We start from the raw sequence: 26,664 nt of genomic DNA, 5'->3' as shown, positions 1-26,664 counted from the left end.
TTGGATTATGCAGTGCGCGGCTCTTAACTCGCGTGTTTAATGTTTACGATTTTAAATAAAAGTAATGTGATAATCTTTTATAATGTATAAACCCATAATACACAGAAAATATGTTTGTAAATACCTTAAGATCGAAAAATTTAGTCTACCATAAATTTAGTCAAACTTTTGACAGCTAAAATTGTTGTCAACCAAATTTTCTCAACTATTCAGCAACCAATTTTTAAGGAGACTAACATTTCAGTAGAGCATAATAATGCATATACAATATATGACATGAATATTGAATATTTTTAAGCTTACATTGTTTATAGGGCTTCATAATTAATATAATGACATCACCATTCCTACTGCAAAAAACCGTACCAAAGTCTTATTGACTTTTAAATGTTACATGTTAGAGCTCGCGCTTCTCTTTTGTCTTTGCTCTTGGACATTACATTTTAATCCATATATCCCATTATGCATGCTCTGTTGAAACGGCTGAAGGATCATTGATCATATCGACATAAACTACGCATGGAATGGAAAATTAAATGGTCTCGAAAAGTCAAAAATGTGACTAAAATTGTTAACGGGTGATACTCGTAAAATATTTGTTTCAAATATTTGTTTCAAATATTACACATTACATGAAAACCGTCGACGAGTCCAACTCGGCGCGCGTCCTGGTAGTATACATGGTATAGGTTATATAAACATACAATTAAAATAGTTAAAGTTGTAGACTAAAAATTTGCGAAAATTGCGACTAAAATTATGGTAACCAAAATTATGGTAACCAAATTTATTGTGAACCAAATATATATTGGCCCTAAGGTAGATAAAATGGAATGAATTATTTGAATATTAATTAATCTCGTCATAAGGGGTCGTTCACATATTTAATATTTGATATTACGTAATCAATATTTTAGCCTTGATCAACCGCGTAATCAAGACCCACCCCCATTTGGGGAATTGATTATGGATCGATTAAGTGCTACAACTATAACTGAAAATATTACCAATATAGTTTATTTTCTAAAACTGAAAGTAAATAAAATTTGTAAAATTCGGTTATTTGACGCGCGCTCGGAATAAACATTCGGAAAATTCAAAATAAAATCGAGCGCTATACTGGATGTTGCCCAAATTTGATGTTCATGACACATTAACGAACCTTCTAAGCAACTTTGTGTGAACTACTTATTACCTGCTGTAAATAGGACAATTGCTAATAACTTTACGATCCTTTGACTTTTGCTCGTTAACCTTGATTTGCATCGGCAGTGAGAATTCTAGAATTGATAAGGCAAAGAACGTTTGTATTGTTTTGGCTGGAGTCAAGAACCTGTCAACGAGAACAGTGTTTCTGTGATGTGAAGTCAATGAACAATGTGTACTCTCACCCCCACAGTACGCCTCAACTCCTTTGCCATGACCAGGCAGATCGCTGTAAGCAAACATTTTCGATCTGGTCTCCACAAATGCAATGTAGTTTACCTTACTCGGGATTATTACGACGGGTTTATTAACGACCGGTTAAATATGGTTCGGGAAAAATATGGCGAAATTGCTCAAAACCCACCACATTTTCCCGGTCGCCATTTTACCGGTGTCCAACCTTTCAATTTTAGATTCAAAAATTTTGTCTCAGATGTAAATTTCCTTATTAGCGATAAGCAGGTTCAGAAATTTTCGCATTGCTAAAACTTGTGAAACAAGTCGAATTATCAATAATTGTTGAAAGTAGACTCTAGCAAATTCGTTGTTTTGAATTAGCATTACATGTTTACGTGTATCAAATAACCATTATGACTCAATTTGTAGAAAATCTTCGAAAGAATGCATCGTTCACATTGTTTAGAATTATGAATAAATGACTGATGAAACTGATTCATGTTATTGACCGTTTTAATTAATTCGAGTTTTAATTTAACTGTTACTTTTACTTTGAGTCCTATTTCATTATGTAGAGATAGTCAATACCTAAGAAATTAAAAATTGGCCTATTTAAATCAACTTTGACAATAAGGATATATGACAAGAATTGGGCAAAAAGGTGAATTTTTTGCAATTTTAGCCAAATGAAGTCGAAAAACCTACAACAAGTGTCCCAATAGTCTTCTTTAGTGAATATAAGACAACCATTAAAATATGAGCACCCATACCCCTTGGGAACCCTAAAAGCTGAGTCGGCGGGTTTATTAACGACCGGTGAAAATGTGGTTCGGGAAAAATATGGCGAAATTACCCTAAACCCGCCACTTTATCCCGGTCATAATAATCCCGAGTAAGGTAGCTGACCGCTTGACCAATTTTAACCAAATTTATTCCTTAAGAGTCAGTTATAATGATACACGATTACTGTCGACAAGATAGCTTGAAAGATCTCATTGTTTAGTCCCTTTAGTGGTAATCGGTAACTGTTTGACTACGTGTAATTCTTTTAATATATACAGAAGAAAACAAATTTGTTCAGATCTTAAACCTAATTTGTTTCAGCCAGTGTACCTTGAAATCCCGGACAATGAAACCCTGTCTGATAGCACCGAAGAAAAGAAAGCTCGCAATTCTAAACGGGACTTTCAGTTCAAGTTCAGCCTAACATTCGAGGGAGTGCAAGTTGAGGGATCAGATAAAACCAAACAGAAAGCTAAACACGATGCAGCTGAGGTACTCCTTCAGGAAATCTGAATAACCGTCCATGTAGGGAATAACTTTAAAAGGATAATTAGGATCAGTTTGAGCGCCGTCTAATAGAAGTTATGATCCTTTAAAATACAAGTTTTTTTATATTTTCACACCCTCTCGTTACCACATGTTCTAATTTTCAGAAAATGATAGAGCTGTTGAAACCGAAGTACCCGAAGTATTTTGTAGTAAAAGAAAATTTGGATCTAGAGGTGAGTGTTTCCTTTAACAATGATTTGCACTAATCCTTTACGAATGCTGAATTTTACTATTTTCATTCGATCCCTCTAACCCCTGACACCCAGGAGGAGATGTTAAACATGTTGGTTGAGAAGAAGCTGACTCCCATTTACCAGTACGTGAGGGAGGAAGGCAGCTCCGAGAATAGGATATACACTGTCAACTGTGCTATCAACTCCCTTGTTCTAGAGGTATTAGTGTTTGTTCCTTATGATTATTTGCTAGCAAGACCGTATGTAGAAGCCAACAAAATTACTGTCTGCTGTCTGCCATTGTAACGATTTTCGTCCAGGGGAAGGGAAAAGGGAAGAAGAATGCTAGGCTGGATGTCGCAGAGAAGATTCTTCAGTATTTTAAAGAGCACGATAATGTGGATAAGAAAGCTGCTGACCTTGCAGCGGACGAAAAGTCAAACAATGTATGTCAGAGTGCAATACCAAACGTTTTTTGGGGTTTATATCTTCCTTATATATGTGGTGTTTAGAGAAAAGATTTATAAAGAATACAACTCCTAATTCCAGATTCAATTTACCACCAGTCTTACATTCCCTGTCTCAGTCTAACGAGAAGACGGTTGTGGAGAAGTTGGAGAACTGTGTGTTCAGTGATCCAGTGAGTGTTCTACAAGAGTACCTCGTTCACAATAACCTGGACCCTCCCTCTTACTCTTCGCACATTGCTGACAGGATATACTCTATCACGTTAGTTACATTGCTCACCACTCACCACTCACCACTCACCACTCACCAGACACCACTCACCACTCACCACTCACCACTCACCACTCACCACTCACCATCTATATTTTTCTCTGTTAAGAGACACTGTTTCATCTAGAGCCGGACCGAATATTTACAGTTAGTGATTCAAGAGGATTGGAACTTATGAAAAATAAAACAAAATTATCACAAGTTACACACTGTAAAATATGCAATATTATACCAAATTTCTAAAATCGCCCCAATCATTTCTTTTTAACTGTTGATCACCGAAAACACCGTAATATTTATATTGTAACGAAAATTTAGAAAAAGAAAAAAAAAACCTTATTCTATTTATTTCAAATTAAAAAGAGGACTTCCACAGTTAAGTGAAAATATCTCTCGATCAAAAGGTCCATTGCCCCACACCTGCACCTCCAGCATATGAAGATACCTGCCCAAGGGTTGCAGAACAGTCACACTCTCCGCATACACAGGATCTTCTCCAGGCAGGATATAATCGTACGTGTACTTCGTCTCGATAACAATCCCTACGAGTCTGGTATCAGCATACACGTGCACACCCACCAGTCTGTCCATACAGCACGAATCACGTGCGTTCCACAGTTTGATCTTGTGGATTCTGAAGAGACCCCCTAATCGTATGACCACCTTGTTTCCCGCGCTTGCGTCTAACGTGTGGCTGTATGGTCTCATGAAAGTGTGGGTTGCAGTTGCGAACAGGAACTGACCGTCAACTACGATATCCGAATCGTACCCTCGACCATTTTTATTGTTCTGTTCTGTTAGTTTAAAGTGAGATATGAGACGTATCTCAGACATCCAAACTTGCTGTCTTTTACCAATCTTTCCAGTCAGGGCCACTGTCTCTGTTACCTTTTCCTGCAGCTCCTCCATCTTTGTCTCCACAGTTTTCTCCAAAGTGTCAACCCTGGCAACAATAGATCTCAAAGTGGTCCTCATCTCCTTAATGTACAAGTTAGTTACAGTTGTCTGACTCTTCATCAGCGCCAGAGTCTCCACCAGAGTATTCTCCAACGCCAACCTCCCCTCAAACACACTCTCCTTGATCTCCAACGCCTCTTCTTTCAACTCGAACGCCTCATCCTTGGTCCTGTACGCCTGCTCCTGATATTATCCGCTTTATCTACAGCTGTGTACGCCTCTTCTCTTACTTCCCGACATGTGTGCCAGGGTCCTTATTTTCTGGAAACATGTTCGGTTACTTCAAGGCTTGTTCCAGCCACATTGGCTCCCAACAGGACCAGCCTTGAAAGGAAAATTAGGGTCGCTGGAGTCCGCATATCAACAGGTAGAAAACTACAAACAATGTTACTTTCTGTAAAATGAAATTGTAATCAGGTGGTCTTATCCTACTTATTGTATAACGAGGCATCTCATACCTTTCATTTTTAATTATGAATATTAGTGTTCGGTATATTGAATTAGGATATTACAACCAATATGAACGCTCGTGATCGTATAGCCTAAGTAAAAATCAAAACTAAAACTAGATTGTATGTAGTGTAAAATAAGGTTGGCACCCAGAACAGTCCTCCCGAGGCGTACCAATGGTAAACTCTGCCTGCTCACAAAGGTACGGTAGCGAAGTGGCGTACACGGGTAATTAAAATGTACAAGGGTACGATAGAGAAGTGTCGTACACAGTACTTAAGAAATACACGGGTACGATCTTGAAGTATCGTACGCGGTACTTAAAGAAATATACGGGTACGATGTCGAAGTCTCGTACACGAATACCTGCAAATCTCTAGCTCTAAAGCTCTGCAACTTTAACTCTTACAGGCTTCTGAGTGCCGTACAACTTTAAATGATCGAATGACTTGATCGAGTCCTAAGTTAGGTAAGAACAAAGGAAACAGGGGGTTCGAACAATAAGTCTCGAAAGGTAATATATTATTATTTGATCAATAAACTAATACTAGTGACACATCGGCCACGTCACAGTGTTCTTCGGCAACGGTAATTTTATAAACCTTACCCAACAAGCCACTCGAAGAACTGCCGCTAACGGGGCAAGCAAAACCTACCAGCACTGGGTCACGTGACATCACATGGCGAACCACGTGACACCGCGCGGCCCAGTCTGTCCAATAACCTAACTTAACTAGCTAACCTGACTAACACGTGCCTTCCTCCGCAAAACCATCCATAATCTATTCCACTAATCTAATCTAATCTTATACTAATCCTAACGGTTATTCAACACTTATACTAGAATATTCTAAAAGATCTAAAAAGCCTAATATATATATAAATACTGCTGCAACTAGCTTACCATATTACACTATATCCCCCGGGAAAATTTAATCGATTTAGTCAATATCTCCAGGAGGTATTGACAAATTCGACTAAATCCCCCCCTACCTACTAAAATCCTAAAATACTAAAACCTACACCACTAAAAAATCTAAAGAAAATGCACGTATAAACCCCTCACGTGACTAACACTGACCCTAAAACCCCACGTGCTAACCTCACGTGTCCAACTCCATACACAATCAAAAAATTTCACGTAATACACTGCACGTGTAAAAAACTTTCAACTACAAAATAAACAATTACGCACATATAATAAATGCTCGTAACAACAAATATTAAAATTATCCCGTGATAACTATCACGACATCACGTCATACAAACATAAAATTTCCAATATATATACACACTTGCTACCCTCTAGTCTCTCCTAAATTGTCCTAACTGTCCTTTCCAAATTGTCCCTCCTGCTGTCTCTGCTCCTGTCTCTGATGTTAATTTGACTGATGTAGAATGTAGATGTAGTATATGTATCGTCTCCTGCATTCTCCACTTGGTGATCGATGCCTGAAAATACTCCTCTACTCGGCACACCCAGTCACGAACCCTCTACTCCATCTAATGTTCCGTAATGGACTTGCACTTAATCTAAAAAAGACCTGCTATATGCTTTTCGGTGTTAGAAATACTGATAATACTCCAAATATTCATATTGCAGACACACAATTAGAACGTAAAAGGGAAGCACGGTTCCTTGGCGTTATAATGGATGATAAACTAACATGGTCTAAGCATATAGCAGCTGTTAGATCAAAAATGATGCGGTATGTAGGAATTATGTATAAAATAAAACGTCACCTATCGATTCAAATAAGGCTACAGATATATCAAAGTTTTGTTCAATCGCATTTAAACTTCTGTTCAATTGTATGGGGGTTTGCAGCAAAAAATCACATTGAATCACTCTTCTCACGACAAAAACAGGGTATCAGGGCAGTAATGCCAGGTCACATTAATTACTTTTACAAAGACGGTCGACTGCCAGAACACACAAAACAATTTTTCAATAACAATGGTATACTCACGGTGCACAGTGTTATTGTAAAAAACACACTAATTCTCATGCACCGAATCAAACATTTCCGCAGCTCAGTCCCTCAACAAATCTGTATGACTATCCCAGAAAATGCACCCACTGCAAACTCAGATCACGTGACTGCAGCATCCTGGTTAGCCGAGTACAACACCACACATTTCAGATCTTCGATGTTCTTCAAAGGACCTTTACTCTCAATTTATGCTGTAAATGCAAATGTAAGCACCCTACCCACACTTTTTTCCATAAACCTTTTTAAATCGGCTACAAAACGCATGCTCTTGAACCTGCAGAGTGAAAATGACGATGACACGTGGCCCAGTTTCTTATTACATAATATTCCAGGTCTAAGAAGGTCACAACGTGTCTGAAAGTTACTGGACACAACGGTCATTATATCAGTTTAGTGAATTAGTTAATTAGTTAATTAGTAAATCAGTTATTAGTCATATGGTTATTATTAAGTACTATATATTATATGATATTACAAAAATAAACTATGAATATATATTTGCACACAAAAAAACCAGAACAAACTTATCACAGACTAGCGGCAACTAATATTAATGGATAAGCCACACATCCTAAATTCCAGGTCTATATTTACACTGCCACATTCCCCACTATCACTATTTTCCTATCAGCACAAACCGTAATTAATTGATTTCAACAATCACAAACACTACATATCCAACTAATGGCATAACATAGCAATATCTACGATATCCTAAATCAGTCCCTAACAAACTTAGCGCGAGTCTGAAAGGCTGTTGGAAGCACAGAGTGCTCCATATTTTGTTTTGTTTTTATCAATAAACCTTTTTTTTTTCATTTTCTTTTTTTTTATAAATTTATTAACTGCGTGCAAATTTGTGTTTCAGATTTGATCTATTTATGATATATATTTATGATTATGTAATAAAGTTATTAATATTATATTCGTAAACATTGGCTGGCTTACAAACCAGTCCCCAAACAAACAAACAGTACGCTTAGCTGCTTAGGTACGAACATACTCTCTACTAAAATGCTCAGTACGCTTTAGGTACTAACATACTTATCTAAAATGCTCAGTACGCTTTAGGTACTAACATACTATCTAAAATGCTCAGTACGCTTTAGGTACTAACATACTTATCTAAAATGCTCAGTACGCTTTAGGTAATAACATACTTATCTAAAATGCTCAGTACGCTTTAGGTACGAACCTGCTAGTCACCTCAAACTGTCATATACATAGATATGAAGTCAATCATCTAGATTAAGACCTTATCGGCACAAGATAAAAAGTCAACTAAAGGCAAACCTAGGCATCAGGAGCGATGCTCTACCGGAACTAAGGTGACCCACACTCTACACTCTACTCTTCTCCACGGTTCAACAACTACTCCACCTCTAGCAAACTCTCCACTCTCCAGGGTAGCAAGCCCTTCAAAATAAAAACCAGACATCACTCAACCATATCAACTGATATTAAGGACACCAGGCATACCCTTAGCACGGCGGGAGATAAGAAATGCAACGATGACCACCTTCCACAGGTTCCAGGTAGTCTGCAAAACATGACAACAATCGTCGTATCTGTCCGAGCAACAGGTAGTTAACTGGCATCCCGTGACCAGCAATCCTCTAAAACCCAAGTTTTTTCTTTACCCTCTTCAATACAGCATTAATTCTTGACACCGGTCTATAGTAATCCGGCCTCTTTAACTGAGCTCTATTTCTTAGAGAACGTCCTCCACTGGTTACAGGCGTACTCTGTTCATCAGGTGAGTAAGCTAGTGTATTGTTGCTCTCCCCCAGCTCGACAGGACTTAAACTATCCTCTATCCCGGATGTAGGTTCCTCAACCCCTCTGCTCCACCCGGGTGTGTAGAAAGATCCAAAACTTGATCCCGTCTCCTGGATAGGTGATGAAATATGAATAGGAGTGTTAACCCTAGCTGGTGTCTGAGGGTCATGTTGGATTGAAATGTCCTGACTTTCCGTTCTGAAGGAAGTGTATATTCCGGTGATAGAGGTACGTCAGGAATATCAATATTCTGACTAGACAAGGTACTCTCTCGAACCACAGAACTGCCTCTCTCCACATGCTCAGGCATCCACTCCTCATCACTACTGCTATCACTATCCTCACTGTCCCTTCTCACTGGGTCTTTTCTCACTGGCTCCGCAGTATATCTGCTGTCTTCACGAATCACTACTCTTTTCTTCGAGAATCTGTTCATCTCGTAGTGCTTCATTTTACAAATGTTCGTGACCTTCTCTAGCCCAGGTCCGTACTCCACCACATACAAGTGATCATTTATTACCTTCTTCACCTTGCACGGACCCCTAAATCGTGGAGCAAACTTGTGTTTAGGACATTGCACTAACACGAAACAAAAGTCGTTCTCCTTAAAGTAAGGACCATGCAGGTTTCGATCATGTTGCCTCTGTGCATACATGAAATCTACATTCGCACTCTCTCTCACTCTCCTGATGATTCTCTTCATTTCTCTGTGAAGCTCGTACGCCTCCCTGGCAGCGGCGTTCCTCGTATCTGGCTGATGCTGTTCTCTATCATCTAACATCAGATTCAACGGCAAGTTGACCTCTCTGCCAAATATCATCTTGTGAGCAGAATACCCAGTTCTCCGGTTCTTCAAACAGTTCAAGGCAAATGTACTCTTGTCCAGGTACATATCCCAACAGTGCTCCTTTCCCCTAGGAATGCATGCTCGCAATGCTCGATTTGTTCTCTTGTTGTTGCTCTCAGCACGGGCCGTGCTAGACGCTTTATACGATGTTCCGTGAGTTTTCTTGCACTCGAAAGACTCCCAAACTTCCTTGAAGAATTCTGCTCTGAACCCGGGGTGATTATCCACAATTAACTCCCGACACATTCCGAACTTTAATACCCAGTTCTTCATTATTGCTGCTATATTCTCCTTAGCAGTTTGACTCTTAACTGGAACTGCTACCAGATAGTTTGACCAGGCATCAGAGATAGTAAGGATGTATCGATATCCTCGGGGTGTTCTCTGATTTGCTGTCGGTACTATGTGATCAATTACAATAGCGTCATTGAAATGGTGGAAGAACAAATGCTTTAGCGGTGCTTTCAGATAAGCTTTCGGCTGCTTCATCTCTCCGCATCTTATGCACGCTTTGATGTACATTTTGAAGTCCTGCTCCATCTTTGGCCAGTAGAAGTACTCCCTGCATTTCTCCACACAGGTACTGATTCCCGGATGACAGTTGGTGATGTTGTCGTGAAACAGTCTCATGATCTCTTCTTCATAGCTGTCTGGTATCACGATTAACTCTCTCGAATCTTTCTCTTTTCTTGAAACCCACTTTCTCTTCAAGAGTCCGCTTTCATCCACTTTCATCAAGCTAAATTGGGTCCAATAGGTGATCAATTTGTCTGGCACACGGTTCACCTGGATTGTTCCCCGGGCGCCGTCTTTAACCCACTGTTTCACAATCCTCAATATTGGATCCAAGTTCTGCTCTGTCTTGATCCTTTCCAAATCTGGTAAGCATTGTTTGTCTGTTTCTGTATCTGGTACTGCAAAGGTAACCTGTTTACAATTACCCTGCTTCTTCTGAAGTCGTGGCATCACATCGATGCTGCAAATACATACAGGAACATCTTTTTCCTCGAGCTTTACCATCCTCACATGTCCATCATGATTGTCCTCAAACAGGAGTTGTAGATCACTTTTCTCCGTTTGATCTCTCTTAGACACCTTGTTTTCATCATGCTCATCAATTATCATCTCATCTTTACTCTGCTCTCTCCATATCTCATTCTTCCAGCCATTTATTCCCTCACTGATTACTATCTCGCTCCCACTACTACACACTCTGCTGTTCTCTCCCATACCGCACATGACGTTATCAGCGTCACTCACCACACCAAAACTCTTCTCAGAGGATTCACTAACGTCAGAAGCGTTGTGATCACGTGTAACATTACTATAGGATTCACTAACGACGGGAGCGTTATGACTCGGAATGGTATCGACACCCAGAGACCTGGTAAACTCCTCTCCTCTCGATCTCTCCGCTCCACTGACTTCTGTCTGGCATGATGCTTCCACGAATTTCCTTCTGAATGGAAATCTGCTCAAAAAGTCACACAGCGTGTTCTCTTTTCCTTCAATGTGCACGATATCAAAGGAGTAGTTGGAGAGCTCCTGGCACTTCCTGATTAAAGCAGGATCTGATTTTGAGAACAGGGTGTCGCTCGCTGATAGGAGACTCTTACAGTCCGTTATAACTTTGAACTTGGTGTTTCTGAGATACATCTTCCAGTGATCAATGGCTATCACCATGGCATCAAATTCTAGCTGTGTCTGGCTCCTTTCTCTCTTGTAGGGTGGTACAGCTTTACTATAGAATGCTACTATTCTCCTCTCTCTCTTTCCATCTCGTACTATCTCCTGGCTCAAGGTAGCTCCGTATCCATGTTTGCTAGCGTCCACTGTCAGGTGATATGACTGGAATGGGTCCTCTGTATCAGGTATAGCCAACATCGTACTCTCCGCCACCGCTCTCTTTAGCTCCTCAAACGCCTCCTGGCACTCACTTGTCCACTCAAACTTTGCTTCCTTCGTAGTGAGCTTGTGAAGAGGCTTCGCGATTACGCTGTATCTGGGTATCCACTTCCTCACGTAGTTCAAGGCACCTAACACTTCTTGAACCCTCTTCACAGTGGTGGGAACAGGTAAGGCAAGTAGATCCTTAACCCTGTCCTCTGTGATCTGTACTCCGTCCTCGCTGATTGACACACCCACGAATGTAACTTTCTCCCTCAGTAGCATACATTTCTTGGGGGTCAACGTCAGATTCGCTTGAACCAGTCTCATCAGCAAGATCTCCAATCTGTCAAGATGTTCGCTCACAGTCTTTGAACTCAGGAACAGGTCGTCGATGAAGAATATCAACTGTTCTATCGGAACTGTTGCCAGAAGTTTCCACATCACCTTCGAGAACACGCTACTGGAGTTCTTGTGACCCATGATCATACGAGCCCAACAGTATGACCTTCCCCTGTGCATGAACGCTGTAACCTTCTTCGAATCTTCAGAGTATGGTATCTGCCAGAAACTCTTAGAGAGATCGAAACTTGAATAAATAGAATCTGATCCTATCGTGTCTAACACGTGATTCAAGTTGGGTAACGGGTATTTCTCATCCATGCAGACTTTGTTGGTACCTCTCAGGTCTGCTACCAACCTCCATGATTCAGGATCTGTATTCTTTTTGACCAGAAATATAGGATGGTTGAAGTCACTGGGTCCTTTCAAGGGCTCTGCTATTCCCGCTCTCACCATCTGTTCAATTTGGCGGTCCATCTCTGGCTGAAGTTTGTACGGGGTAGGTATAGGATATGTCCAGCTGGGCGACTCTCCCTCCTTCATCTTGATCTTTGCTTCATACATATTGCAGCACCCGATATCAAATTCATCATGCGAGAAGCAGTCCTGAATCTGCCAGATTATCTCCTTCAGTCTGTTTTTCTCAGCGTCAGACATTGTCACCTCTATCTCGTCTAGACCGAGCCTCTCAAACAACTCACTCTCAGTCCATTTCTCCCCCTCGATCTTTCCTGCTCCACTCCTGGTCTCCTGAGCTTGGTCATCAATTGCAGTCCCTCTCACTCCGACATCGTGACCCCTGCTCCTTTGCACGCCGTGTATGAAATCCTGATCGCCTACAGGCTTCAACAGTGCAATGATCTTGTTCTTGTGAATTGTTATCGGTTCATCAGTAGCGTTAATACACTTCATCGGGATCAGTCTCTTCTCAGAGTGCACAACTGCATGAGCGAACAGAATTCCTGTCTCTCCAATACCTTGCTTGTACTGTGGCTCAATCAAACCCTTGAAGTTCACTCCTTTCGCCTGCAGCTTTCCACTGATGTATTGCACCGTGTTTGGAGGAATGACTGTGACTCTGCTACATCTCACTTTTATCTGCTGCTTAACATTCTCCGGCTTCTCTGTGAACGGCACATCATCTCCGTTATGCAGCACCAATCTGCACTTGTTATAATCCATACATTGTTACATGTTACATGGTAAGGTCTCCTCCTAGTCGTTGGAGTGGCCTGCATCACACACATCGCGTTGGCGGCGTAACATATGTCTCCACTGTACTCGATTGGTAGCCAAAGCTTCTGTTGTGTCGTTGTCGATGTTTTCAACACCTGTAAACTTAGCAGCATCTTCGAGTACGCAGGACTTCCAGTTCTTACGGGGTCTGCCCCTTGACCTCTTTCCATAATTTGGCTTCCAGTTTAACAGAAACCTCGGTAGTCTAGAGTCTGGCATTCTAACTACATGTCCATACCAACGTAGCCTGGCAGCACTGATGAAAGTCTCAACTGACTTGATGCCAGCCCTCCTAAGAACTTCGTCGTTGGTCACATGAAAGAACCATTTAATCCTAAGGATCCTTCTCAAGGAGGTTTGATGGAACACCTCGAAGCGTTTCATCTGCTTTTTGGTGGTGTTCCAGACTTCAGCTCCATACAACAAGATGGTGAGGACAGCAGCCCTATAGATCCTGATCTTGGTTGGAGTCTTTATAGTTCTGCTATTCCAAATGTTCCAGAGCTGATGAAAGGCGCCATTAGCCTTCTGGATACGGACATCCAGGTCTCTGTTGATTGTCCCATCCCCACTGATAGTTGCACCCAGGTAGACAAAGTTGCTAACCTGCTCGACGGGTTCACCCTCAACCGACAGCTCAATACAATCATCCTTGATGAAAGGTCGCTGGGAGGCGCACTTGCTTACAGCCATGCATTGGGTCTTCTTTGCATTTATTCTGAGCCCAGCGTAGGAGCTGTAATGAACTAATAGATCAGTTGATTCCTGTAGGCCTTCCCCTGAGTTGTCCATAATAGCCATGTCATCAGCATAATCGGTGTCCAGAATGACCTTTTCCTCGACCGTCTTCATCTCTTTCTGCAGCACTGCGCCTTGACTGATGATCTTGTTGGTCTCAGCCAGAAATGCAGAAAAGTTTAGACAGAAATTAAAGACAGGAGGTGCTTGAATGTCACCCTGACCTGTGCCTGAGTTAACATCAAACCAGTCTGTCAGCTCCCCATTAACCCTCACGGCACTCATGGTACCCCCAAAACATGACTGAAATATTCTGACATATTTTTCAGGCAGCCCATAGTGTCTCATACTGCACCAAATAAAGTCCCTTCTGATAGAATCGAACGCTGCCTTGAAATCCACAAAATTAATGTAAAGAGGAATGTTAAACTCAAGACAGTTATGAATAATAGTTCGGAGAGAATAAATCTGATCAATACATGAGCGGTTCTGTCTAAATCCGCACTGATTTTCCCTGAGGAGACACTCCATACCAGCATGTAACCGCTTAAGAAGAATCATCTGAAAAAGCTTGGATGCTGTAGACCTTAAGGTGATCCCTCTGTTGTTCCCGCAGACTGAAGTGTCTCCTTTCTTCCCAATAACAATGATCACACCCTTTAACCAATCTTCAGGAACAGTCTCTTCTTCCCACACTTTCTTGAATAGACACTCTAGTTGATAAACTAGAGCACTCGCACCATACTTCAGTTGCTCGTTAGTTATCCCGTCCACTCCTGGGCTTTTGTTGTTCTTAAGCTTTGTCAGGGAATAACTAATCTCGTCTCTGGTGGGTGGTCCATCCGAACAAGAGAGAGAGTTAAAGTGGGGTTGGGGTGGTACTGTGTCAAGGTCGGCAAGGTCGACACTTGATAATGGAGGGTTCAGAAGTTCAGTAAAGTGCTCCTTCCACCTATCCCTCTGCTGTTGGGGATCCGTGATCTTCCTACCGTCCTTGTCCCGGACACAAGATGCTTGAGGCTTCTTGTTCTTACCAGAGATCTTCTTGATCTTTGCCCATACCTCACGCTGCTGACCTTTGCTCGCTGCTTCCTCAAGATCAGTAGCTACTCTAACTGCCCAGTTATTGTCGTCTAGCTTGCTGCTTTTCTTGACTAACTTATTAAGTTTAGAATACTCTGACCTGTTAGCGTCTGAGTTTGGGTCTTTGCGCTTAAACTGTGCCCGCTGAATCAATAAATCCTTGGTCTTCCGTGACAGGTGTTGCTCCTTTGCCTTCCGGGGTCTTTTGCCTAGTACCTCCAGTGAGACATCAGTGACGGTCTGACTGAGATTACGCCACATATTCTCGAGGTCGACCTCACTATCCAGACTTGCAAATCGGTTTTGAAGAGCCACATTGTACTCTGTAACCGTAGTACTATCCCTCAGGCGCTCAATGGCAGGCACATTGGGCCTGTTGGCGTTGATCTTTGTCACTGACTGAAGTTTGATTTTCAGCAGTCCTAGAACCAGATAATGATCGGAGCCGATGTCTGCCCCGCGACATACCCTAACATCAAAAAGTGACTGACGAAACCGCTTTCCAATGCAGATATGATCTATCTGATTGACGGTGAGCCCGTTGGGGGACCGCCATGTTCCCTTGTGAATGTTCTTGTGCTCGAAAAGAGTTCCCCCGATGACAAGCTGGTTCGTCGCACAGAAATCCACAAGTCTCGTCCCGTTGTCATTTGATGAGCTATGGAGTGATTCCCCACCGATGACCGCTTCACTTCCATATCTGCCTGATGTTACTTTTGCATTAAAATCGCCGAGCAGTAACTTGATATCGTGACGAGGTAGCCCATCAAATGTATCTGTGAGTGTCCTATAAAACTTATCTTTCTCACTCTCCTCTGCACCCTCAGTTGGAGCATAGGCCACAACAACAGAGATGTTAATTTGCTTACTATGCAGCCTAGCAGTTAAAACCCGCTCCGATGTGGGAGTGAACGATATCAGGGAGTTTCTGATTCGTTTTGAAAGACTGAGACCGACTCCCTGTCTCTTGATCCCGTCGACTCTACCGGAATGGATGAGTAGACTGCCATTGTCCAGTAGAGTGGTGCCAGATCCAGGCATGTGAGTCTCGGTGATCCCCAAAAGATCCAATCTGTACTGATCAATGTTTTGACTAAGTTGGTAGAGCTGTGTAGATGAGCTGACAAGAGATAGAACGTTCCATGTTCCAAAACGTAAAAACTGTTTGCAATAATTTACTGGATTGGATTTGTTGGAAGCAGGGTCAACATGGATGATCTGTTGACTAATAAATCTGGTCGGATGACGAGTACCCCCTCTTCTCATCAGGCGACTGGGGTCCCGTAGGCTTTGCCCAGCCTCCGTCATGCTGGAACCATCCGTCCTTGAATTGGAAGTAGCACTCCGTCCATTTGATGTGTGTGTTGTTTCAGTAGCGTTGTTATTTGAGGTGGAAGGGATGCTGGCCCTTCGCACCCGATGAACTGCATGCAGTCCTAACGAGACAGATGTCCCGGTTATATTTTTCGACCTGTACTGGTCTAGAGCCGCAGTGTTCTGTTACCGTTCACCTGTTTTAACTGGAATCACCCAGAACAGGCTACTAAGCTTAACAGTGGCACCTCGAGAAGGGTGTGGCTCTTCACCACGCACTACGGATCTTGGGCTCGGAGAGGTTGTGTAAGACACTTCACGAGCCCCTGGAGTTTGGAAAACCCCTTAACCCCAGCGTCACTCTATTCGATCTCAAGAAATCGTCTCCAATCAGGAACTCTGTGTCTAACAGATCAGTTACCACGAAAGTGTGCACAAACTTATTTCCAGCAACCACCACTTCCATCTCTAACTCTCCTCTGATTTGTATCGTGTCTTGAGAAAATGACTTCAAGGTCATGTCACACGGTCGGATCCCGCTCTCTAGTCTCAGTCCTCTCACAAAACCCGTGGACACAATACTCACAGCCGACCCGCTGTCAACAAAAAGGTAGGCTGCCACCCCTCTGCAACTCCCAGCCACCAAGATGTGTTTCCAGTTCACTGCATTTACCTCCTTCTGCTCCCCTGATGATTTTAATTGCGACTGACGGGGAATTGATTTTGTCCAGTCGCACGCCCGTTTAAATGGTCTCTCTGCATACCATACTGTTCAGTCTCTGTGGGTCTGTACTGCCCTCCTCGTCCTCCAGATCGCCCTCTGTCGACGTTGCAGAATCTTTGGATGTGTCCCTCACCGCGACAATTATAACAAATCAACGGCCTGCGACTCTCTCCTCTACTCGCATCTCTACTCGCACCTCTACTCGCACCTCTGCTACTCCGCTCAACCGGACTCACTCTACTCCTACAAACACTGGCAACATGCCCTTTACCTTCACACAGCTGGCACACTATATTGCTCCAACACGAGTCAGCCTTGTGACCCCTCTTCCCACACATCTGACAGTCATTCTCATCCTCTTCTTTCTCACCTTGCCTGCCAACACCATAAGTAGGTGCCCGGAATTCCAGTGTAGTCATCGGATCACTGTCAAGCTCTCCCTCTACTGCCTTGGATATGTGTTCCTCCTGTACAGCTAAACGGATCACACTATCAAAATCCTCTGTCTCCGTGTTCATCTGAAGGAGCCGTCTTTTAATAGCGGGGTCTCTCACGCCCTGTATCAACACAGTGATACCTGCACTCTCTCTCTCCACAGCTCTCGGGTAGATCTTCTCAGCAGTATCCTGTATTCTCTCTGCGAACTGCTCCACGCTCTCCAACACTTCCTGCTTCATCTTATGGAACGTTGTCCTCATTATTCTTGCATCAGTAGCGGGATATAGCTCTCTTTTCACCGCACTAATCAGCATCTTCACCTCACCTCTCTCATCACTCGACAGCCGGATGTTCTTCACTTTCTTGAACTTTGCATCGTCTTCTATCTGATTTGCAAGCCTCAAGTCGAGATTGTCCTTTACTCCGCATAACAGGACCCACTGCTCGAATCTCTGCAGAAATGTACAGAAGTCATCATTTTTCCTGTACCTCGGCGCCTTACACTTCATCGTGTACTCTCCCTTATCTCTTTCTGTATTTCCGGGTTGAAGATTATCGCTCTCAGTTGTCCTCGCTCTTTCTTGAAATAAGTCGCTCGTTCTCTCCATCTTTACATCTTGTTCCCTCATCAATCTCTCTCGCTCAAGTTCTGCTTCCTCTCTCCACCTGATCATATCTCTCTCCAACTCTCTCACCTGGTTCAAACACTTCTCTCTCTTCTCGCCCAAATCAAACAACTCCACCTTCTTTTCTTTTATCTGGTCCTTATCATCATCCGAGTCTAATTTCTTCATTTCCATTTTCATTTCAACCATCTCATCCAAAATTAGCTCACTCTTTTCTGCCAGTTCCTTCAGATTCTTTTCCATCTCTGCGAGTCCAGACATAGTACCACTTTCCTAGGTTCTCCAGATAGTGTAAAATAAGGCTGGCACCCAGAACAGTCCTCCCGAGGCGTACCAATGGTAAACTCTGCCTGCTCACAAAGGTACGGTAGCGAAGTGGCGTACACGGGTAATTAAAATGTACAAGGGTACGATAGAGAAGTGCCGTACACAGTACTTAAGAAATACACGGGTACGATCTTGAAGTATCGTACGCGGTACTTAAAGAAATATACGGGTACGATGTCGAAGTCTCGTACACGAATACCTGCAAATCTCTAGCTCTAAAGCTCTGCAACTTTAACTCTTACAGGCTTCTGAGTGCCGTACAACTTTAAATGATCGAATGACTTGATCGAGTCCTAAGTTAGGTAAGAACAAAGGAAACAGGGGGTTCGAACAATAAGTCTCGAAAGGTAATATATTATTATTTGATCAATAAACTAATACTAGTGACACATCGGCCACGTCACAGTGTTCTTCGGCAACGGTAATTTTATAAACCTTACCCAACAAGCCACTCGAAGAACTGCCGCTAACGGGGCAAGCAAAACCTACCAGCACTGGGTCACGTGACATCACATGGCGAACCACGTGACACCGCGCGGCCCAATCTGTCCAATAACCTAACTTAACTAGCTAACCTGACTAACACGTGCCTTCCTCCGCAAAACCATCCATAATCTATTCCACTAATCTAATCTAATCTTATACTAATCCTAACGGTTATTCAACACTTATACTAGAATATTCTAAAAGATCTAAAAAGCCTAATATATATATAAATACTGCTGCAACTAGCTTACCATATTACACTATATGACTCTTTAGTAAAGGAATCTTTCATCAAGGTATAAGTTGGAAAATGATGCACTACAAATATTAGGCGTCCGCACTGAATTGATTTTATAGAAATTTAAAAAGGGTGTTTCTTCTTTATATAAGCGCTAAATACTTATTGACGACTTTGTTTGCATACTACATACACTGAGTCTACGTAATTTTATCGTGAAGCAAACTTTTGTTCGACATAAACATTTAGGATCGTGATAAAGCTGCTCTTATCAAAACTTATCCGCCTAAAAATCCATTTCAATCTCGATATTCGATGTTATTTTGATTTTAAAAGATGATTATCAGAGTAATAACATTCATAAACCTGATGGATCTTAAGGCCAAAAGGTGATAACGTAATATGTGAACGACCCTTAATACTTGTTCATCTCCAGCAGCTATATATTATGATATGTTAAAAATAGAAAAATGATTTCCCCCTCCCTCTGGCATTGATAGATAAGCAATAAAACAAGTAATTTTACCCAGGTATCCTCAGTAGAACTGAGACTAATCCTGCAAGCTAAAACAAAATTATAGTTACATGAATGATAATTATTACAGAAGAATACAATTCCAGCAGGAAAATAAAATTTTAAATGAGTAAATCATTTTAACTATTTTCATTTTAATCATTTTCACATAGTAGTGAAGCATAGAAAATACTGTCAGATTTGTTCGTCCCTGTCTTGTTCTTACAACATTCACTCATTCTACGATCTCTAAGTCAATCTGTTTAACACTAAATCTGGGGTCGGAATTCAAATACTCTCATTTTTTACTTGTTAGGTATTTTAAGAATAAAATGTTGCAGATGTAAAGCTGGCGGCATAAGTTACAGTGCATCCGCAAAGAACAAGAAACTAGCAAAACAATGTGCTGCTGCTGGTGTTGTTGATATTCTGGGTAAGACCCATTGAAATTATTCTGCTCAACTTTACAAATTAAATTTGGTGAGATTCAGATGATCTATTTTTGTTTGTTCATAAGTAGGCCTAGGATCAAATAATTAATCAATTAATTAATTCAACGTTATAATTTGAAAGCTCAACTAAGCAATCGTCTGAGTATGCATTTTAAAATTCAGCATATATCGTATTACGACATTTACCCTATACTACATTTTTAAGGCGTAAAAGAGAGACCAAAGAAAAAGCCTAAAAAGAAGAGTTCCAGAAATCAGAGATATCACTTCAGATACCCTGCTCCCGTGAGTTTAATTTTAATTGACCTACATTATTTTGACTGTCTTGCCAATATTACAGTATCAGACAGTCGAATATGTGATATCTAAGTTAGGGTAAGTTAGGTTTTGCTGGCTCCAGATTATATTTGAAGACCTACCTGACCAACCTGACCAACCTGACCAACCTGACCTACCTGACCTACCTGACCTACCTGACCTACCTGACCTACCTGACCTACCTGACCTACCTGACCTACCTGACCTACCTGACCTACCTGACCTACCTGACCTACCTGACCTACCTGACCTACCTGACCTACCTGACCTACCTGACCTACCTGACCTACATGACCTACCTGACCTACTTGACCTACCTGACCTACCTGGCCTACAGGAAAGAAAAATTTTTATTTACCACAAATAATCAATACATAATGTTATATTCATAAATAAATTCAAATTTCAATTTCAAACACATATACAGTACGCCGCGCACACAGCCACAATTTAAAATTGTTCAGAAATTCGTAGGTCAGCTGTAGGCGCCGCGCACAGGATCTATTTAATTGTTAACTTACAATTACATGTCACATTTCTTAATTACTAGAGCCAAAATTTCAGAAGCAAAATAATTTAAAAGATATTTCTGTCGTTCACGCAGTACAGGCCGTGAGCACTGCGATCTAATTCACAGGGGGAGCTGAAACCAGGCCCCCGATCAAACGCTGCCACGCGCAGTCAAACGCCGCCAAAAGCCGCTCTCGCCCAATGAAACCGCTGCATTATGCAAGCCAAGCTCCGCATATGAATATATGTAATTCAATTATGCATACTAACTCGCAAAATGCAGCGACTTCATTGGACGAGAGCAACTGCCGGCGACGCCCGACCACAAACGGCAGCATTCGATCGAAAACCTGGTCTCAGACCCCCCTGTGAATTAATATAATAATGGAGAGATTCCAAAAAACCGCGCGCTCGTTATTTATTGTGATTAAATTGAGTGCGCGCCACTGTGAACAGCAGTACCGCTCAAGCATGAATTAGTACTGAGCGGTACGCAGTTCTGCGTGAGGCGTAGACATTTGTAACATGACCTACCTGACCTACCTGACCTACATGACCTACCTGACCTACTTGACCTACCTGACCTACCTGGCCTACATGACCTACCTGACCTACACGTCCTACAGTCCGGGTGAGAGACCAGTTCCCTGCCTGACCCTTTGAATCATACTAATACTTTCAACACTACTACAGTTTATAAGAAATAATATGAGTTTGCATGAGAGATATTATCGTTGGCATCATAGAAAAAAAAACTAATTTTTAATCGCATTCACCGCCTCTAAGAAAATGCTTGAGCTGTTCGCACAAGGATTACAACGATGACAAGGATTACAAGGAGTACGTTATGATGTTGCTTCTCAAATTGCAACAAACTAGAGTAACCTGATACTAACTGGCAATTTGTATACTCACAAATACACGAGCCATGAAAGTAAGAGTGAAAATTGTCTCTGCAATAGTTGCACCCTCGCCCTGTGTACCCATCATCACATCTCAGCACACTATATTCAAATGTTAGGTGCGCATTTTCTGAGGTCAATGAACTGTGCGATATTTTTGTTCGATCTGTTTCGTTTGCTTCTAGATCCGAAAAAGGAACCACCACGCTGTTCCATGATTTTATAAAGTCGTCCCGGTTATGATGGTCATTGTCCCAAACTTTCAGTGATATTATTACTGTCTTGTTGGTAGGAAAGTCAATGGTAATGGGGTCTCTCAACTCTACAACTCTTGTCAAGTTCACAGTATTAGTGTTTTTTGTTGTAGTCGTGATGTCAATTTTAAATAATGTGTTGTTATTCCCATCTCGTATCACTAGCGATTTAAAGTAGAGGTCACAGTCGTTTGTTTCCCCACACCCTTTGTGATCTTCATATCGTAGAAACTGTATCCGTCCTGCCCCTCTGCAACTTATCTGCTCCTGATGGAGAGAGATCTAAGATGTAACCTGGTCACTTTTTGATAAGTTAGAGCAGTTGGAATCATAAAACAAAGAATTATCTTTTTTGTGTGGAAATTAGTTTGTAAGCGCCAAAAAAGGACAAAATAAAAATTCAGGAGACGTTAATTACGGTCAAATTAAACGTTAACCTGTTGCAGTAAAAATACCAGTAGGGTATACATTTTCCATGTTCTCCGAGTCATCTGGCGATTATCAATGACATGATTAGATGGCAAAACTTAAACGCAATTTTTTTTTTATCAATAAACTTTCAAATTGTTACACAAATACATCATTTTATTTCAAAGAAAATATCGCCGAATGACCTTACATGCCTTGACAAGTGACCGAGTGTAAACAAAATTAGGGACACCGAAACACCAGTTGACCAGTAAACTGATCATAGCAATTACATCGGGCCCTATATGCACCTATAAGTGAAGCGATGCTGCAACCAAGGCATGCTAGGTTTATTCCATTGAACTAATAAGGTTACAGCCTAAAATATAAATATGATAAATAACAATGTACCATAAATCATAATTATAAACACGCTTTATTGAACATATTTTATTAATTATACTTTAAATCAATTTATATGTCGATAATATAGTTACATTAAGTCGATAATATAGTTACATTAAGTTTGTGTGTCTGATCATCGTGAAAATTTAGGTAAATTGTTTAACTGTCAGAAGATGTTATATGGTCGTTTAGAACTGTCCAGAGGTACTTAATTAAATGGGTTTTAAACACGGATGGCCTTGAGATTTCCCTTAATTCATAAGGGAGTTTATTCCAAAGAATGTGCGCTCTGTAAAAGTAAGACTTAGATATGCCTGAACATCTGGTCTGGCTTGACGTAAGGTTTTGTGGAACTTGAGGAGAAATGTCACTAATCATACTGAGATCGTCTAGATAAATGAAAATTTTAAAATTATTAATATTTTTGTAGATTGCCTGATTGTGCTCAGTCTTTAATTTTGCTACTCAGCATGACTCCTGGGACCTGGATATCAAATATCATCCTTCAGAATTACTTTGCCCGGCACAGACAGCATTGACTTTAAAGTTTTCTCATAGGAAAAGCTTCTTGGGCTAGGCCTTCTTTAGAAGTTCAGATTTTTCTGTTGAGTAACTTGTGAGGTCACCAAATCATGTGCTTGAAAATCTAACACAATAATTTCCCCATTATTGTTATGACGCTACTTTTTAGAATTAATGACAGGACATGAGACCACTTCAAATAACTGATCAGTTTCCAGGTGCACACATTTATAGATTCCTGTTACCGACCTCTATGGAATGAGTGATTACATTATCATTATAGTGCATTATAGTGCTTTATAGTGCACTGCATTATAGTGCATTATAGTGCATTGTCTAATCCGCCAATTTCAGTTGACTCACAGACAATTCGGATTCGAGGGAATGATGACTCGACCAAAACTGTACGAGCCAAGTCAGCGAGCCATCAACTTCTCACGCCGTAACCCAGGTATTCTACAATGTACATTGTACATTTAATGTACTACTTTGACTATTACACGTGTAATCCACTGCTTTTATGCTTTCACATTATCTTACTTCCTTTTTATATCAGTATCCGCATCTAGTTTAACTCATTGCAGTAATTACGTGAAACGACCCCTTCTAGAATTTAGCCCTAACCGCTGCTACATATAGTGGAAAAATCTAATGAATGGAATGGAAAATGGTCTCAAAAAGTCGAAAAATGTGACTAAATTTGTTGTAGACAAAAATTTGCGAAATTTGTGACTAAAATTATGGTAACCAGAATGTTTGTAACCAAATTTATTGTGAACCAAATTTTATGGCCTTAAGGTAGTTATTATCCAAGGTGACGTTATATGTCACTTTATATTGATTAGGATATATTCGACAGAATGTAATTCGAGCCCCAAAATATCCAACAGCAATACACTCGTAAATATAATTATTCAAACATCGAACTTTAAAACACCCGTTTTTATTAGCTGAACTCAAGTTTTACTCTCTCTCTCTCTCTCTCTCTCTCTCTCAGATGACGAGACTTGGGTCGCCCAGCAGAGACCAGTTCAACATTACTACGACATGTTTTAAACGATTCTTGCAGATGACACTGGGACAACAGATCCTCCAATCCCAGACAGCACACGTCAATAAGATAACTATTTTTATTCAAACTTCTTTAAATACAGTGTTCACACGTGGCCGAGATCACACGCTGACTACCAGGATTGTGCAAGTTTTACCGACGGGTGGAAGGGGTTGATTTGACGTTAAAGTTACATGCTGGTCGGAAGCCATGGTTTATTTAAATCCCCGTCATGACTGATGACTATCAGAAGATTAAATCAAGCTTTCATCATCGTTGATCTGCCGGGGTGTAAAACTGAACAACTTCTGCAGTCTGCACTCCACAGTTGTATTTGTGTTGTTGAGTGTGTTTGCTGAATCACAGAGCACTAGTAGTTTCACTGGTTACATCATAGTATGAACTGCTTCTGTGTTCGTTGAAACGTTATATAACAAAGATCAGAACTCAGTATAAGTTTTGGAGAAAGTACTCTCCCTTGTGGAATGTGGGGTCCCCATTCTGCCACTTTTATGGTATGGCTAATGGCCCCAAATCTCCAACGTTAAAATTTGATGTTGAATATTTATTCGGGCTTTCCAGTGACTATTATGACCTGTTTTTTCTCGGCAGATCGGTATTATTGAGATAAGTTATAACTCACGTTTTTAGAAGATAAAACAACCTTGATTCATAGATACAAGTTTTAAGTTAGTGGGTTTATTTGGTTTTAAACTCCTTTAAGAGAAAGTTGTTTAGACCGTATCTTTTGTTATCTGCGTGTTACAAATATAGAGACTCAAACTGTTGGGATGTAATTTTATAAACTCAAATACTTCATTTATATTTATTTTGAAATTATCATACACATCGTGTTAATTGAATTTCCGTTAAGGAGCCAATTATTAAGTTATCAGAAATTGTAATCTAAACGGTACCCTATTTTTTAGTTCGAACATAACAAGTTCGAGAAAACGGCAAAAATATGGAGAAAACTTCATAAGATTTGTGAAATACAAATGGCAATTAAAGCATCGATATTATTAACATAACATAAAAGAGGAGCTTGTAAACTCTAGTTAGAGCCAGATCATTCTATTAGTGATATTTGACAATGAATACTGCTGGGCACTGGATCAATAATGAACATCGTTGAAACCTCGTTGCTGAAAATTGCTGAAGGGCGGTCACATTAAGCGCAATTTGATGCGCCATGCCGCAGGCGCGGAGACGAGTTGACATAACAAGTCTTTCTTTGCGCGACGATATAACTTTTTAAAAACACGACCAATTTGAGAACTTATACATTATCAATTATATGATGCTAGAATATGAAGTGCCTCCAAACAATACGGCCAGTCGTTGAATATTGTGATTCTTCACTTCATACTACAAATTGCATATAATTGTGTGCCAGCCACTTGTTTGCAGTTAGACGTATCACGTAGACCTGATAAGTAGTTTCTGAACAATCAAATATCAATGTCTGGTACCTGATTTCACCCGATACACGATATAATACAGAAATTTGATTCTACTAGCTAGGGCTCGTTATTTTAAATTCTGCTCCTCCAAAAAATCGTTGCGGTTTTGCAGCCGAACAAAACGGTTTTTACCATGAAACCCCTACTATAGCCATATTCCATAACCATAACCACTGTACTAACTAAAACCTCAACCCTAAACAATCGAATTTGGGGTTAACTACCCTGTCATCATGTGACCGAAACATTTTTTTGCCCATGCAAGCATTTTTATTTTACCTCATTATGCACATGCATTTGTATTAGTCATGGAATCACAAAAAAAAGTTATTTTTTGTTTTCATACCTTCAGGGAAGCCGGTGGAGTGACTTATAGCTAGAGTCTAGACCGAAGTTAATATAGCATAACAACTGTCAAAAACTTGAAATGTCACGTCAGTGCAGACTGCAGTGTGCAGAAGTCCTCACAAGAAAAAGTTTGGCCATAAGCAATAAACAATAAATTAGTTTTTATATTACCATGATTTGTGATTACTTGCGCGCGCTACTTCGGCAGGATAATTTCAAAAATGGCAAAATACGAGTAAGCTACTATTTCAAATGCACGGAAAATTTTAAAAATGTAAAGAGTTGCAAGTGCACATCAAGTGCACATCAAGTGCACTACATGGTGCACATAATAACAGTATTCGCATTATATTTTAGATGCAAGATGTGAGATAATATTATATAAATGTTGACGTTTATTAAGCAATTAAGACGCGCGCGTTTCT

The 26,664-nt window shown here is 40.8% G+C and overlaps 1 protein-coding gene across 1 annotated transcript; it reads left to right on the top strand.

Moving 5' to 3' along the window:
• The first annotated feature begins 1,020 nt into the window (after positions 1–1,020).
• On the top strand, positions 1,021–25,271 carry LOC134823787 (uncharacterized). Its single transcript, XM_063835355.1, has 10 exons — positions 1,021–1,437; positions 2,488–2,658; positions 2,820–2,888; positions 2,982–3,107; positions 3,209–3,334; positions 3,475–3,617; positions 19,948–20,039; positions 20,264–20,343; positions 23,732–23,828; positions 24,375–25,271. Exons 1-10 carry the CDS (start codon positions 1,378–1,380, stop codon positions 24,431–24,433), a joined length of 1,023 nt encoding a protein of 340 aa, XP_063691425.1. The 5' UTR covers positions 1,021–1,377; the 3' UTR covers positions 24,434–25,271.
• The last annotated feature ends 1,393 nt before the right edge of the window (positions 25,272–26,664 follow it).

This window comes from Bolinopsis microptera, chromosome 11, assembly GCF_026151205.1.
Source record: "Bolinopsis microptera isolate Bmic1 chromosome 11, MBARI_Bmic_1.0, whole genome shotgun sequence".
Taxonomy (NCBI): Eukaryota; Metazoa; Ctenophora; class Tentaculata; order Lobata; family Bolinopsidae; genus Bolinopsis; species Bolinopsis microptera.
This window is presented reverse-complemented; position numbering and strand designations above follow the sequence as displayed.

Excerpts from the sequence above, each read along its gene's own strand:
- LOC134823787 (XM_063835355.1), top strand. The coding sequence starts at position 1,378 with ATGTGTACTCTCACCCCCACAGTACGCCTCAACTCCTTTGCCATGACC. Across the intron at positions 1,438-2,487 it reads CCATGACCAGGCAGATCGCT|CCAGTGTACCTTGAAATCCC; the intron begins GTAAGCAAACAT and ends AATTTGTTTCAG. Across the intron at positions 20,344-23,731 it reads ACTTCAGATACCCTGCTCCC|TTGACTCACAGACAATTCGG; the intron begins GTGAGTTTAATT and ends CGCCAATTTCAG.